The sequence below is a fragment of the Entelurus aequoreus genome, linkage group LG15 (assembly GCF_033978785.1).
Source record: "Entelurus aequoreus isolate RoL-2023_Sb linkage group LG15, RoL_Eaeq_v1.1, whole genome shotgun sequence".
NCBI classification, from domain to species: domain Eukaryota; kingdom Metazoa; phylum Chordata; class Actinopteri; order Syngnathiformes; family Syngnathidae; genus Entelurus; species Entelurus aequoreus.
Window position 1 is genome coordinate 55,970,579 of NC_084745.1, and position 16,277 is coordinate 55,986,855.

At 34.6% G+C, this 16,277-nt stretch overlaps 1 protein-coding gene across 7 annotated transcripts in view; it reads right to left on the reverse strand.

Annotated features, from left to right (window-relative positions):
* Positions 1 to 3,334: 3,334 nt before the first annotated feature.
* LOC133630273 (E3 ubiquitin/ISG15 ligase TRIM25-like) overlaps positions 3,335 to 16,277 on the reverse strand; it is a 22,011-nt gene continuing 9,068 nt past the window's right edge. For 6 of the 7 annotated variants that reach the window (XM_062021758.1, XM_062021757.1, XM_062021756.1 and 3 more), the window contains 5 exons: positions 12,974 to 13,072; positions 12,663 to 12,896; positions 4,083 to 4,105; positions 3,868 to 4,016; positions 3,335 to 3,797 (listed from right to left, as the gene is read on the reverse strand). In XM_062021758.1, the coding sequence (XP_061877742.1) occupies positions 3,484 to 3,797; positions 3,868 to 4,016; positions 4,083 to 4,105; positions 12,663 to 12,896; positions 12,974 to 13,072 (819 nt within the window). In that variant the 3' untranslated portion in view covers positions 3,335 to 3,483. The remainder of the gene's footprint in view (positions 3,798 to 3,867; positions 4,017 to 4,082; positions 4,106 to 12,662; positions 12,897 to 12,973; positions 13,073 to 16,277) is intronic. The other variant, XM_062021759.1, reaches the window with a different exon arrangement.

The following is a 16,277-nucleotide window of genomic DNA, read 5'->3' on the forward strand; positions in this document are numbered from 1 at the left end:
AAGGTTCTAATTAATTCACATCAAATATTATACTTTTATTTATGTTTTGGGAAAATTTGTGCTTAGTATAAAAAACAGTTTTCATTAAAAAAAAAGTTTAGACAAAAAGGGAATAACAAAAATAAAAACTTATAACCAGCAGGTGACTCTAGATTAAAAAAAAGGTCAATTATTTTTTATTGTAATTTTTTACGATCCCTAACAATTTGTGGGATTTTTTTTTTTTCAAAATGCCATTGCTCAAAAAATAAATCAAAATCAAAGTTATGAATGATTGACATATTTAAAGTTCTAATTACTGCACATCAAATACTACACTTTGAACATTTGTTGGGGGAAAATGTTGCATATTTTGTGTTTTTGCCATAAAAACTGGCTCTTTAACAAAAAGGACAAAAAAATAAAAATAATTATAGACAGATTTGAAAATGATGTAGAGATTTAAGTGTTGAAAACATATATGATTAATTATTTTAAACACTTTTATGAGAGGGACCCTTTTGGATCCCTAAGCATTTTAAATGTGATGTTTTTTTTCAAAAAAAAGTAATTGTTAAAATTGATCTATTTAAGGTTCTAATTAATTCACATCAAATATTACACTTTTATTTATGTTTTGGGAAAATTTGTGCTTAGTATAAAAAAAAGTTTTCATTAAAAAAAAGTTTAGACAAAAAGGGAATAACAAAAATAAAAACTTATAACCAACAGGTGACTCTAGATAAAAAAAGGTCAATTATTTTTTATTGTACATTTTTTTTACCATCTCTAAGAATTTGTGGGATTTTTTTATTTTTTTTTAACTGCCATTGCTCAAATAATAATAATGAATCAAAATCAATGTTATGAATGATTGACACATTTAAGGCTCCGATTACGTCACATCAAATATTACACTTTGAACATTTGTTGGGGGAAAATGTTGCATACTTTGTGTTTTTGCCATAAAAAATGGCTCTTTAACAAAAAGGCCAAAAAAAATTAAAAATAATTATAGACAGATTTGAAAATGATGTAGAGATTTAAGTGTTGAAAACATTTATATATGATTAATTATTTTAAACACTTTTATGAGAGGGACCCTTTTGGATCCCTAAGCATTTTAAATGTGATTTTTTTTTTCAAAAACTAATTGTTAAAAAATATATATATATAATAAAACTGAATTATTGATCTATTTAAGGTTCTAATTAATTTACATCAAATATTACACTTTTATTTATGTTTTGGGAAAATTTGTGCTTATTATAAAAAAAAATCTTCATTAAAAAAAAGTTTAGACAAAAAGGGAATAACAAAAATAAAAACGTAAAACCAACAGGTGACTCTAGATTTAAAAAAAAAAAAGGGCAATTATTTTTTATTGTAATTTTTTTACGATCCCTAAGAATTTGTGGGATTTTATTTTATTTTTTAACTGCCATTGCTCAAATAATAATAATGAATCAAAATCAATGTTATGAATGATTGACATATTTAAGGCTCCGATTACTTCACATCAAATATTACACTTTGAACATTGTTGGGGGAAAATGTTGCATATTTTGTGTTTTTGCCATAAAAACTGGCTCTAACAAAAAGGACAAAAAAAATAATTATAGACAGATTTGAAAATGATGTAGAGATGTAAGTGTTGAAAACATTTGTATATGATTAATTATTTTAAACACTTTTATGAGTGGGACCCTTTTGGATTCTTAAGCATTTAAAATGTGATTTTTTTTTTTCAAAAACTGTCATTGTTAAAAAAAAATATATATAATAAAACTGAATTATTGATTTATTTAAGGTTCTAATTAATTCACATCAAATATTACACTTTTATTTATGTTTTGGAAAAATTTGTGCTTAGTATAAAAAAAGTTTTCATTAAAAAAAAGTTTAGACAAAAAGGGCATAACAAAAATAAAAACTTATAACCAACAGGTGACTCTAGATTAAAAAAAAAAGGTCAATAATTTTTTATTGTAATTTTTTCACGATCCCTAAGAATTTGCGGGATTTTTTTTTTTTTTTTTTTAACTGCCATTGCTCAAATAATAATAATGAATCAAAATCAAAGTTATGAATTATTGACATATTTAAAGTTCTAATTACTTCACATCAAATATTACACTTTGAACATTTGTTGGGGGAAAATGTTGCATATTTTGTGTTTTTGCCATAAAAATGGCTCTTTAACAAAAAGGACAAAAAATAAAAATAATTATAGACAGATTTGAAAATGATATAGAGATTTAAGTGTTGAAAACATTTATATATGATTAATTATTTTAAACACTTTTATGAGTGGGACCCTTTTGGATTCTTAAGCATTTTAAATGTGATTTTTTTTCTTCAAAAAGTGATTGTTAAAAAAAAAAAAAAAAAAACTGAATTATTGATCTATTTAAGGTTTTAATTAATTCACATCAAATATTACACTTTTATTTATGTTTTGGGAAAATTTGTGCTTAGTATAAAAAAAAGTTTAGACAAAAAGGGAATAACAAAAATAAAAACTTATAACCAACAGGTGACTCTAGATAAAAAAAAGGTCAATTATTTTTTATTGTAATATTTTTACGATCCCTAAAAATGTGTGGGATTTTTTTTTTAAACTGCCATTGTTCAAATAATAATAATGAATCAAAATCAATGTTATGAATGATTGACATATTTAAGGCTCCGATTACTTCACATCAAATATTACACTTTGAACATTTGTTGGGGGAAAATGTTGCATACTTTTGAGTTTTTGCCATAAAAAATGGACAAAAAAGGACAAAAAAATAAATAAAAAAGTACAACTTTATGTTGACAGTTTTGAAGATAAACTAAACATTTAAGCGTTGAATTAAAAAATATATATATTATGTGGGTCCGCGGTTGCACTAAAGGTAAAATATATATAAATATTGTATTGGTTATTAAAATGAAAGCTATCACTCTCATTTTAGTGGAAAAGGTTTGGACGCCCCCTTGCCTGCTCTGCAGTCGTTTCAAAGTGAAACTAAAGAATTGAACGGCTGCTTTTGCGATTTTAAATCAACTATTTTTTGGTGGGAATGAATCCTTCCCTTGCACGGCAGCTCCTGGTGTGGCCTCACAATAAACTGCTGCCAAAGCGGGGATGAGAAAACAAAAGCACGTCCACGACGTCAATCCTTTATTAGCTATTTGGCCCGTGAAACATCACCTGTATCAAAACATTGCTATATTGGGCTCGGTAGCCTAGCGGTAGCATCACAGCATTGAAGTGCAGCACAGTACGCCAGTCTTTGGCAAAGCAACATGCAAGAATATTCTTTTTTTGGGGGGGGAAAACATTGGATTCTACATTCAGGTGTGTGAGTGTGCGTGTGTGTGTGTGTGTGTGTGTGTGTGTGTGTGTGTGTGTGTGTGTGTGTGTGTGTGTGTGTGTGTGTGTGTGTGTGTGTGTGTGTGTGTGTGTGTGTGTGTGTGTGTGTGTGTGTGTGTAGCCAGCTGGTCCTCCTCTGACCTTCATGAGTTCTCGCTGTGCTCCATTTCATTCTCTTCATCTTCCTCCTCCTCCACTTCCTCCTCGTCTTCATCCTCATCGTCCTCGTCCTCAGGGATGTAAAGATCTTCTTCCGAGTCACCTTCGCTGTCCTCCTCCACTTCGCTCATCTCCTCGCTGCTGTCGTCCAGGACGTCGTCGTCGTCCTCATCATCAACATCATCATCATCATTATCATCATCATCATCATCATCGTCGTCGTCGTCAGTCTCCCTGGTCACTTCCTCGTTCGGAGTTTGCTCGCCTTCCTCCTCCTCCTCCTCCTCAAGTAGTTGACCTGAGGGCGGGAGCGTATCAGCCATGGTTCCCCCCCCACTTCTGACCTCTGACCTCATGACGGCGCTCACAGATGGAGTGGACGGCGGCCATGATTTCTCGCGGCAGCGTGACCTCCACAAACTTGCGCATCTCCTCCTCCATCATGACGTTGACGAAGCCGGTCTGCATGTCCACGTACTTGGGGTGGAACATGTTCTTCCTCAGCAGGCTGGAGCATCTGCAGCCGGGAAGGGGGGGGGGTGGTGTCAGATGTGGAGAAGATGGTGGCGAGCCAGACGCTTACCTCCTTCCTGTGGTCTTGCTGGCCTGGTGGAGGAACACGCAGGTTAGTACGGGAGTTAAAATAAAAAATTCTGCAGTTAAACATTTAAAAAAATTAAATTCAATAAAATCTTCAAAAAAAGTAAAAAATCCCCAATTAAAAAAAAAATTTGCAAGTAAAACAATTTTCTTCAATCAAAAAAAGCGATTAATTAAAAAAAAGTAACTTTTTTCAATTCAAAAACGATTCGCAAATATACAAATTTACAAGTTAAAAAAAAAAAAGTCCCAATTAAAAACATGATTAAATATTTTTTCCAATTAAAAAAAAGGATTTACAAGTATAAATACTATTTGCTCCAATAAAAAAAGCGATTCATAAAAAAATTACTTCAATTAAAAAATGATTCACAAGTATAAAAATAATTTTTTGCAAGTATGCCTATTAAAAACATGATTTGCAAGCAAAAAAATATTTTCTATAAGTAAAAAAATCTGCAAGTATAAAACCTTTTTTTAAAATAAAATATTCCCAAGTTAAAAAAAAAAAAAAGTTTTTAAATTATAAGTTTAAAAACTAATTTCTACAATTGAAAAAACTATTCAAGTATAAAAATGTTCTTCAATTAAAAAAATGATTAAACCTTTTTTCCAATTAAAAAAAAAGGATTTACAAGTATAAAAACTATTTTCTTAATTTAAAAAAAGTGATTCATAAAAAAGTAACTTTTTTCATTTCAAAAACGATTCGCAAATCTACAAATTTACAAGTTAAAAAAATTAATTTCCCAATTAAAAACATAATTAAATATTTTTTCCAATTAAAAAAAAAGGATTTACAAGTATAAAAACTATTTGCTCCAATAAAAAAAGCGATTCATAAAAAAATTACTTCAATCAAAAAATGATTCACAAGTATAAAAATAATTTTTTGCAAGTATACAACTTTTTTTTTTCCAATTAAAAACATGATTTGCAAGCAAACAAATATTTTCTATTGGTAAAAAAATCTGCAAGTATAAAAACTTTTTTTTTTAAATAAAATATTCCCAAGTAAAAAAAAAAAAAAAGTTTTTAAATTATAAGTTTAAAAACGAATTTCTACAATTGAAAAAACTATTCAAGTATAAAATGTTCTTCAATTAAAAAAATGATTAAACCTTTTTTCCAATTAAAAAAAGAGGATTTACAAGTATAAAAACTATTTTCTTAATTAAAAAAAGTGATTCATAAAAAAGTAACTTTTTTCAATTAAAAAACGATTCGCAAATATACAAATTTACAAGTTAAAAAAATTAATTTCCCAATTAAAAACATAAATATTGTTTCCAATTAAAAAAAAAGGATTTACAAGTATAAAAACTATTTGCTCCAATAAAAAAAGTGATTCATAAAAAAATTACTTCAATTAAAAAATGATTCACAAGTATAAAAATAATTTTTTGCAAGTATACAACTTTTTTTTTTCCAATTAAAAACATGATTTGCAAGCAAAAAAATATTTTCTATTGGTAAAAAAATCTGCAAGTATAAAAACTTTTTTTTTTGAATAAAATATTCCCAAGTAAAAAAAAAAAAGTTTTTAAATTATAAGTTTAAAAACTAATTTCTACAATTGAAAAAACTATTCAAGTATAAAAATGTTCTTCAATTAAAAAAATGATTAAACCTTTTTTCCAATTAAAAAAAAAGGATTTACAAGTATAAAAACTATTTTCTTAATTAAAAAAAGTGATTCATAAAAAAGTAACTTTTTTCAATTAAAAAACGATTTGCAAATATACAAATTTACAAGTTAAAAAAATTAATTTCCCAATTAAAAACATAATTAAATATTTTTTCCAATTAAAAAAAAAGGATTTACAAGTATAAAAACTATTTGCTCCAATAAAAAAAGCGATTCATAAAAAAATTACTTCAATTAAAAAATGATTCACAAGTATAAAAAAAGTTTTTTGCAAGTATAAAACTTTTTTTTTTCCAATTAAAAACATGATTTGCAAGCAAAAAAATATTTTCTATTAGTAAAAAAATCTGCAAGTATAAAAACTCTTTTTTAAATAAAATATTCCCAAGTAAAAAAAAAAAAAAGTTTTTGAATTATACAATTTGTAAGAATAAAAACTAATTTCTACAATTAAAAAAACAATTCAAGTATAAAAACAATTTTCTTCATTTAAAAAAATGATTAAACCTTTTTTCCAATTAAAAAAATAGCAGAAACTATTTTCTTCATTAAAAAAAGTGATTCATAAAAAAGTAACTTTTTTCAATTAAGAAACGATTTGCAAATATAAAAATTTTCTGTATGATAAAAATTAATTTTTTTCCCCCAATTAAAAACATGATTTGCAAGCAAAAAAATATTTTCTATTAGCAAAAAAATTGGCAAGTATAAAAACTTTTTTTTTTAAATTAAATATTCCCAATAAAAAAAAAAAATTATAAAGTTTTTTAATTAAACGATTTGAAAGTATAAAAACTAATTTATTCAATTAAAAGAATCATTAAACATTTTTTCCAATAAAAAAAGGATTTACAAGTATAAAAACTATTTTCTCCAATAAAAAAAGCGATTCATAAAAAATTACTTCAATTAAAAAATGATTCACAAGTATAAAAATAATTTTCTGCAAGTATAAAAAATTGTATTTTTTCCAATTAAAAACATGATTTGCAAGCAAAAAAATATTTTCTATTAGTAAAAAAATCTGCAAGTATAAAACCTTTTTAAAAAAATAAAATATTCCTAAGTAAAAAAAAAAAGTTTTTGAATTAAACAATTTGTAAGAATAAAAACAAATTTCTACAATTGAAAAAACAATTCAAGTATAAAAACAATTTTCTTCAATTCAAAAAATGATTAAACCTTTTTTTCCAATTAAGAAAATAGCAGAAACTATTTTCTTAATTAAAAAAAGTGATTCATAAAAAAGTAACTTTTTTTCAACTCAAAAACGATTCGCAAATATACAAATTTTCTGCAAGTTAAAAAAAAATTTGCAAGCAAAAAAATATTTTCTATTAGCAAAAAAATTGGCAAGTATAACAACTTTTTTTTTAAATTAAATATTACCACGTAAAAAAAAAATTAAAATAAAGTTTTTTTAAACGATTTGCAAATATAAAAACTAATTGTATTCAATTAAAAAAATCATTAAACATTTTTTCCAATAAAAAAAAAGGATTTACAAGTATAAAAACTATTTTCTCCAATAAAAAAAGCGATTCATAAAAAAATTACTTCAATTAAAAAATGATTCACAAGTATAAAAATTATTTTCTGCAAGTATAAAAACATTTTTCTTATCAATTAAAAACATGATTTGCATGCTAAAAAATATTTTCTACTAGTAAAAAAATCTGCAAAAATAAAATATTCCAGAGTAAAAAAATAATAAAAATAAAACGTTTTTTAATTAAACGATTTGCAAGTATAAAAACTAATTTCTACAATTGAAAAAACAATTCAAGTATGAAAACAATTTTCTTCAATTAAAAAAATTTGATATTTTTTCTAATTTAAAAAAAAGGATTTACAAGTATAAAAACAATTTTCTTCAATTAAAAAAAGCAATTCATAAACAAATAACTTCAATTAAAAGATGATTCACAAGTATGAAAATAATTTAATGCAAGTAAAAAAAAAAAAAATTCAATTAAAAACATGATTGGAAAGCAAAAAACAACAACAATTGCACGTATAAAAACAATTTTCTTAAATTAATAAAACATTTCCAAGTTAAAAAGTAACTATTTTTTCAATTAAAAGATTTGCAAGTATAAAAACAATTGTATTCATTTTAAAAAAACATTTGTAAAAAAATAAATACATTTCCAATTAAAAAACTATTTGCAACTAAAAAACTGCTTTCCTCAATTAAAAAAATGATAAACATTTTTCTTTCAATTAAAAAAATGATTTACAAGTATGGAAACAATTTTCTTCAATTAAAAAAGCGATTTGTTAGAAACTAATTTTTTCTCATTTCTCATTTCTGTGGTCGGGGTTTATAGTCCGTGATGGTCTGGATCCCCCGCCACAGGCTCCTGGTGTCTCTGCCCACCGCTTCAGTGACAGCAGAGACACCAGGAGCCTGTGGCGGGGGATCCAGACCATCACGGACTATAAACCCCGACCACAGACCTGTGACAGTGACACCGCTCTGCTGAACAGCCTGAACGAGTTCTTTGGACGCTTTGAGGCACAAAACAGCACGCCTGCACGGAAGACTCCACCCCCTCCGGATGACCAGGTGCTGTCCCTGTCTTCGGCCAGCGTGAGGCGTTCCCTCTCCTGAGTCAACGCACGCAAAGCTGGAGGCCCGGACAACATACCTGGTCGTGTGCTGAGAGACTGTGCAGCGGAGCTCACAGATGTCTTCACGGACATCTTCAACACCTCCCTGAGCCAAGCTGCTGTTCCCACGTGCCTCAAAGCCTCCACCATCATCCCGGTTCCCAAGAAGGCTTCCCCATCCAGCTACAACGATTACCGTCCCGTTGCACTGACGCCCATCATCACGAAGTGCTTCGAACGGCTAGTCTTGCAGCACATCAAGTCCATCCTCCCCCCCACCCTGGACCCCTACCAGTTTGCATATCGGGCCAACAGATCGACCGATGATGCAATCTCCACAGCCCTCCACTCAGCTCTCACCCACCTGGACACTAAAGACTCCTACGCCAGGATGCTGTTCATAGACTTCAGTTCAGCATTTAACACCATCATCCCACAGCAGCTGATTCACAAACTGGACCGGCTGGGGCTGAACACGTCGCTGTGCAACTGGCTGCTGGACTTCCTGACTGGGAGACCACAGGCAGTCCGGGTCGGCAGGTACACATCCAGCACCATCATCATGAACACAGGGGCCCCTCAAGGATGTGTGCTGAGCCCCCTTCTCTTCACCCTGCTGACCCACGACTGCACGCCGAAGCACAGCACCAACCTCTTCGTCAAGTTTGCGGACGACACAACTGTGGTAGGTCTCATCCACAATAACGATGAGACCGGCTACAGAGACGAGGTGAGCCAACTGGCCACATGGTGCGGTGACAACAATCTCTCTCTCAATGTAGAGAAAACAAGGGAGATTGTTGTGGACTTCAGGAGAGCGCACACCCAGCACCCTCCTCTGACCATCAACGGTGCGGTGGTGGAGAGAGTGAGCAGCACCAAATACCTGGGTGTGCACATCACAGATGACCTCTCCTGGAAGACCAACACTGCATCACTGGCCAAGAGGGCTCAACAGCGCCTCTACTTCCTCCGCAAACTGCGAAGAGCAAAAGCCTCAGCCTCCATCATGCTCTCCTTCTACCGGGGCGTCATTGAGACCATCCTGACCAGCTGCATAACTGTGTGGTACGGAGGCTGCACGGCGTCCTGCCGCAGGACGCTGCAGCGCACAGTTAGGGCAGCTGAGAAGATCGTCGGTGCCCCCCTCCCCTCCCTCCAGGACATTTACAACACACGCCTGTCACGCAAAGCACTCCGCGTGGCAGGCGACATCACACACCCCTCACACGGCTTCTTCAGACTGCTGCCATCCGGCAGACGACTGAGAAGCCTCCGAGCTCGAAGCTGTAGGCTGAGAGACAGCTTCATCCATCAGGCTGTCAGGAAGCTGAACTCTCTCCCGGCCCCCCCCCCCCCTTCTCACTCTGCCCTGCAATCTGATCTGAACTGTGAACTGTGAACTGAGACACTACACCCCACCCCCCCCCCCCCCCCACTCACCCACACACACACACACACACACACACACACACACACACACACACACACACACACACACACACACACACACACACACACACACACACACACACACACACACACACACACACACACACACACACACGCACACGCACACCATCTATCACTTAGCCACTTTACTCCGGACTCAAAATGCTGCTAACTGTTTTAACTGTTTACACTGTTTACATTGCACTTTGCACTCCCATCTGAATACTTAGATAGATATTATAGATATTCTGGTAATATCTTCTTCCCCTGTATATTTTTCCCCCCCCTCATGCGACTGTTTAAATTGTTGTCTTTTTTATTTTTCTTTTACACTTTATATTTATAGACACCGTGGATGTGAGAGGAACGCAATTTCGTCCACCTGTATGTCCTGTACAAACAGTTGTTTGACAATAAAGCTGACTTTGACTTTGACTTTGACTTGACATTTGCACGTATAAAATTGATTTTATTAAAGTTCAGAATCAGAATAGTTTTATTACCATTTTTTGAGAACGGGTTCACAAACTACGAATTTTTCTTGGTACAATTGTACAAAAAAAGCTCAAACTTGCGCCACACCCGTAATTCACACTCTACAACAGATCTGGGCATTCTGCGGGCCGCGGGCGTCCCTGTCCGGCCCGCGTGAGGCCAATCATAAATTACAAAATACATTTTAAAAAGTATCTATGTCGAGTGGTTTTGCTTTTGTTTTGAAAAGCGTTATTTGTATTACTTCCGAGTGGACGTATGCTCGTGCGCGAGTGAACAGCGGCAATCACAAATGACAAAATAAATTTTAAAAAAACATCTATGTCGTGCGTGCAATACAACTGTGCTGCTTTTATTGTGAAAAGTGTTATTTATGGGCGTATGTCCGCGTGTAACCAGTGAGTGAAAGTGCACAGCGACAAGTGATGCCCGGTTACCCCCGAGACGCTAAAAAGAGAAAAGTTGATGAGGAATGGCGTGTTTTCAACAAGACATGGACTGCCAAGTATTTCTTTACAGAAATGAAAGGTAAAGCCGTGTGCTTAATTTGTGGTCGACACGTTGCTGTGTTTAAAGAATATCATTTGAATCGCCACTACACGACAAAGCACCAGGAAAAATACCGGAATCTGTCTGATGCGTTGATGGTAAAACTGCAAACCCAACAAGGACTTTTTGCCAAATGTCACACCCCCAGAGATGCAGCCGTCAGGACAAGTTTCGTCATTTCTCACAAAATCGCCAGAAAAAGTAAGGCGTTTTCTGACGGAGAGTTTATTAAGGAGTGCTTAATGGACTGTTGCGCTGATATGCCCGGAGAAGAGGGGCGCATTTGAGAACGTGTCACTCTCCCGACGCACTAACAAGGCGGGTTGAGGCCATCGCTGGAAACTTGGAGCTTCAGCTGAAGAACAGAACGGCCGACTTTGACTGTTTTTCGCTGGCTTTGGATGAGAGCTGCGATGTACGTGACACCGCCCAGCTGCTCATCTTCTTACGTGGGATAACTGCAGACTTTCAAAGCACGGAGGAGCTGGCAGCCATGCAGTCAATTAAAAGAGACAACCACAAGTAATGACTTGTTCACATAGGTAAATGCGTGTTTGGACATGTTAGGACTGAAACGGGACAAGCTGGCAGGTGTGACAACAGATGGTTGTCCAAATCTGACAGGGGAAAATGTTGGACTTTTAAAGAGGATGCAGGGTAAAGTGACAGAAATTAACCATGTGCAGAAATTGACATTTTTGCATTGTATTATACATCAGGAAGTGTTGTGTAAGACAGTGTTAAAAATAAAACCATCAAACACAATCTGCTTTTGTATAAAGTTACCGTAATTTACGGACTATAAGCCACACCTGACTATAAACCGCACCAGCTAAATTTAGGGGAAAATACAGATTGCTCCATATATAAGCCGCACCCGACTATAAGCCGCAGGGTTTTGATGTGTAATTAGCGTAGTATATAGGGGTTCCTGCTACCACGGAGGGGATTGTCGGGACAGAGATGACTGTTTGGGAACGCAAAGCGTCCCATTTATTAACTATAAATCTTTCAATCATTCAATCAAACTTTCACATCTTTGACACGGCGAACAGCATTCGTGCAGAGTACAAATAATACAACGGTGCAAAGTAATACAAAGTGCTCGCCTGTACGTTATCAAAATAAGCAGCCTACCGGTATATGAAAAGTCAGTCTTTAATCATTGTGTCATCGTCTTCCTCCTGCGTACTAAAACCACCGAAATCCTCTTCGTCGGTGTCGGAGAAGAACAGGCCGTAAATAAGCCGCACCCTTGTATAAGCCACAGGGACCAGAACGAGGGGAAAAAGTAGCGGCTTATAGTCCGGAAATTACGGTAGGTTAAATGAAATTATTATTATTATTTATTATTATTATTATTATTTATCTTACAGTATATCAAAAAATAATATTGAGCAAAATTGAATTGAAATATTGCCGATGTGGCCCTCCAGCAGTGCTCGGGTTGCTCATGCGGCCCCCGGTAAAAATTAATTGCCCACCCCTGCTCTTCAAGGACATGTGGTAATGCTGAGTCAATTTAAGGCCGTCAGAGCTACTGTTATATGCGCATGGTGCCGTCCGCCAAAAAAAAAGAAGACGCCAGGTGGGGATTAAAATTGGCAGACAAAAATGAGGGGAATCTTACAGGTTGAGCTTGTTTCCGGGTGCTCTGTTTGCAAGAGTGTGGATCACGCAGGGTGGAATATTATTGTGGAACTTGGAAGAAAATAGTTTTTATACCTTCAAATGTTTTTTTTAATTGAAGAAAATGATGTTTCTACTTGCGAATGAACGCTTGGGCGTGAGTGAGAGGAGACTCACCTCGATGAAGCAGAAGGGGTCTTTCTCCTGCAGAAGGTCCTGGATGCCGCCGTGCGCCTTCTGGAGTCGGTCCAGGTCCTGGCGGATGCGGGAGATGTTCTTCTGGATGGCGGGGCCGTTAGCGTCACAGCTGGTGCGCGTGCACTCCATCAGCCGGCCCACGAAGCCCAGCACCTTGTCCTCCAGCGCCAGACGCAGCGCCGCCAGATGCTCCTCAGAGTCCTGCAGGAACTTCTGCGCCAGCCGGGGTGGGTGGTGGGGGGGTCAGAGAGCGGACATGGCGTCGTCACGGCGATGTCGAGCGTGCTCACCTCTCTCTGTCTCTCCTTCTGCTTCTGCTCCTGCAGCCTCTTCTTGGCCAAGCCCTGCTTCCGAAGCACCTTGCCCAGCTGCTTGTGTAGCGCCCCCTGCTGGCAGGCACAAAACTGAATGCGCTCATCAGGGCTAAAAAGGTCTCCAAAGATACTTGTCAACCTTCGCATTTCTACCTAAAAATCTAATTTTTTGTCCTCTCTTCAACAGACCAGCGTGGAAAGGAGGAGGGATTCGCTGTGGACTTAAAAAAACGGATTATTTGCAAGGAGTACAATAATGGCGCTCACGACGACCAGGCAGGCACAAAACTGGCAATGCGCTCATCAGGGCTAAAAACGTCTCCAAAAAGATACTTGTCAACCTTCGCATTTTTACCTAAAAATCTAATTTTTTGTCCTCTCTCCCTCCAAGTACTGACACGACCAGTAAAACCTCGATTTGGGAACCCTTCTAATTTCCATTTACAAACTTTTAGATCAGGGTTTCCCACACATTCATTTATTTGTGGCGGCCCGCCACGAAAGAATTATGTCCGCCACAAATTAAAAAAAATAAAAATAAAAATAAAAATAAAAAAATAAAATAAAATATATATATATATATTTTTTTTGGTCCTCTCCAGCTTCTCAGGCAAATCATATAGTTGATGTAGATGCCCATATAGGCTGTTCAGATTTACTTTACAAAAGAGAAGTGTAGGATACTTCTCTTGTTGCCTTATTTGTATTTGACCACTACTGTTTTCTGTTTATTTGTTACTGACTGTGGCAGGACACCTCTGCCTCTGTTTCACTTTATGTTGCTGGTAAATAATATGGTTGTAGTAGTAGGCTAAAGTTAAATTATTTAGTATGCACTAATTAAAGGGGCAGAGCTTTAAGAGACATTTTAGCTTTTATATTTTACAAGATATATTTTTTGTAAGAACCACAATTAATAAATATATTTCAGTGAATAACTTATTGTTCAAATCTGTATATAAATATGTACATAAAGTGTTGTAATTATATTGTAAAATGGATGGATGGATGGACGTTTAAAACAAAACTGTTATTATTAATTAGTAAGTATACATTTTTTGAGCCTTTTTAGAGAAAATCAAATCATTGTAGTAAATTATGCAAATTACTCGATGATGTCATGGTGACCCCGCCCAAAGCCACGCCCCCACCGCCCACAGGTATCTTGGCAGTTTATGGGAAACACTGTAGATCAGGGGTCACCAACGCGGTGCCCGCGGGCACCAGGTAGCCCGTAAGGACCAGATGAGTAGCCCGCCGGCCTGTTCTAAAAATAGCTCAAATAGCAGCACTTACCAGTGAGCTGCCTATATTTTTTAAATTTTATTTATTTACTAGCAAGCTGGTCTCGCTTTGCCCGACATTTTTAATTCTAAGAGAGACAAAACTCAAATAGAATTGGAAAATCCAAGAAAATATTTTAAAGACTTGGTCTTCACTTGTTTAAATAAATTCATAATTTTTTTTACTTTGCTTCTTATAACTTTCAGAAAGACAATTTTAGAGAAAAAAATACAACCTTAAAAATTATTTTAGGATTTTTAAACACATATACCTTTTTACCTTTTAAATTCCTTCCTCTTCTTTCCTGACAATTTAAATCAATGTTCAAGTCAATTTATTTTTTTTATTGTAAAGAATAATAAATACATTTTAATGTAATTCTTCATTTTAGCTTCTGTTTTTTCGACGAAGAATATTTGTGAAATATTTCTTCAAACTTATTATGATTAAAATTCAAAAAAATTCTGGCAAATCTAGAAAATCTGTAGAATCAAATTTAAATCTTATTTCAAAGTCTTTTGAATTTCTTTTAAAATTTTTGTTCTGGAAAATGTAGAAGAAATAATGATTTGTCTTTGTTAGAAATATAGCTTGGTCCAATTTGTTATATATTCTAACAAAGTGCAGATTGGATTTTAACCTATTTAAAACATGTCATCAAAATTCTATAATTAATCTTAATCAGGAAAAATTACTAATGATGTTCCATAAATTCTTTTTTTAAGTTTTTCTCTTCTTTTTTTCGGTTGAAGTTTGAACTTTAAAGAGTCGAAATTGAAGATAAACTATGTTTCAAAATTTAATTGTCATTTTTTTCGTGTTTTCTCCTCTTTTAAACCGTTCAATTAAGTGTAAATATCATTAATTATTAATAACAACATAGAGTTAAAGGTAAATTGAGCAAATTGGCTATTTCTGGCAATTTATTGAAGTGTGTATCAAACTGGTAGCCCTTCGCATTAATCACTACCCAAGAAGTAGCTCTTGCTTTCAAAAAGGTTGGTGACCCCTGCTGTAGATGGAGCCTAATAGTCCTCCCAACGTGTGCGAACCATGTGTACCAACGTCACGAGTCACTTCAACATGTGTGCCTTTCCTCTTTTGACAAGTTTGGTCCATTTCCCCAACTTAATACGACAACAGACCAGCGTGGAAAGGAGGAGGGATTCGCTGTGGACTTAAAAAAACGGATTATTTGCAAGGAGTACAATAATGGCGCTCACGACGACCAGGCAGGCTTCGTACCGCAGAGTTTTAATTGTGATGAGACCGGACTTTCCTGTAAAAAGATGTCATTCACAATTAGAGATACCTCTCTCGTTCAGCGGCGCCTCCTCCATTACCCCTGCTCCTTTTTTAGTCATCTCATCCTTTGCCGATGTTAATGTAGGTGGATTTTTTTTCCCATAGGTTTATTGTTGTAGCAATGTGTTTGGTAGAAAGACTTTTGTGATTTCTGATCGTTTGTGAGAGCGCCAAAGGGACTTCTTGTGTGCCCGCGCGTGTTGACAGTTCAGCTTGTCGTTTTAGTTTGTTAATAAAGTTGACCCATCGTGTTTGTACAGTTCTTTATATTGTGTACTAACCTTCACTTTAGTCTAGGCTGGAACCAATTATTCATGTTTACATTGTTTCCTATGGAAGAATTTGCTTCTCTATACAAAATGTGCCACTTGGGAACTGAATTGGTTCTTGAGCAGGCTTCGTAAATGAGACATTTCGTAAAATGAAGTTGTAAACACCGTTTTTTCGGACTATAAGGCGCACTTTAAATCCTTTCACTTTGTCTAAAATGGACAGTGCGCCTAATGTACGTATAAATTCTGGTTCTGCTTACCGACTTCGAAGCAATTTTATTTGGTACATGGTGTAATGGCAGATGTGACCAGTAGATCACATAAGAGATACGTGTGGACTGCAGGTTGACACCTGTTCAATAAATGACACCAGCAAGTACCTGTAAGCAAGCAACACCAAAACGTCGATGTTTCATTGA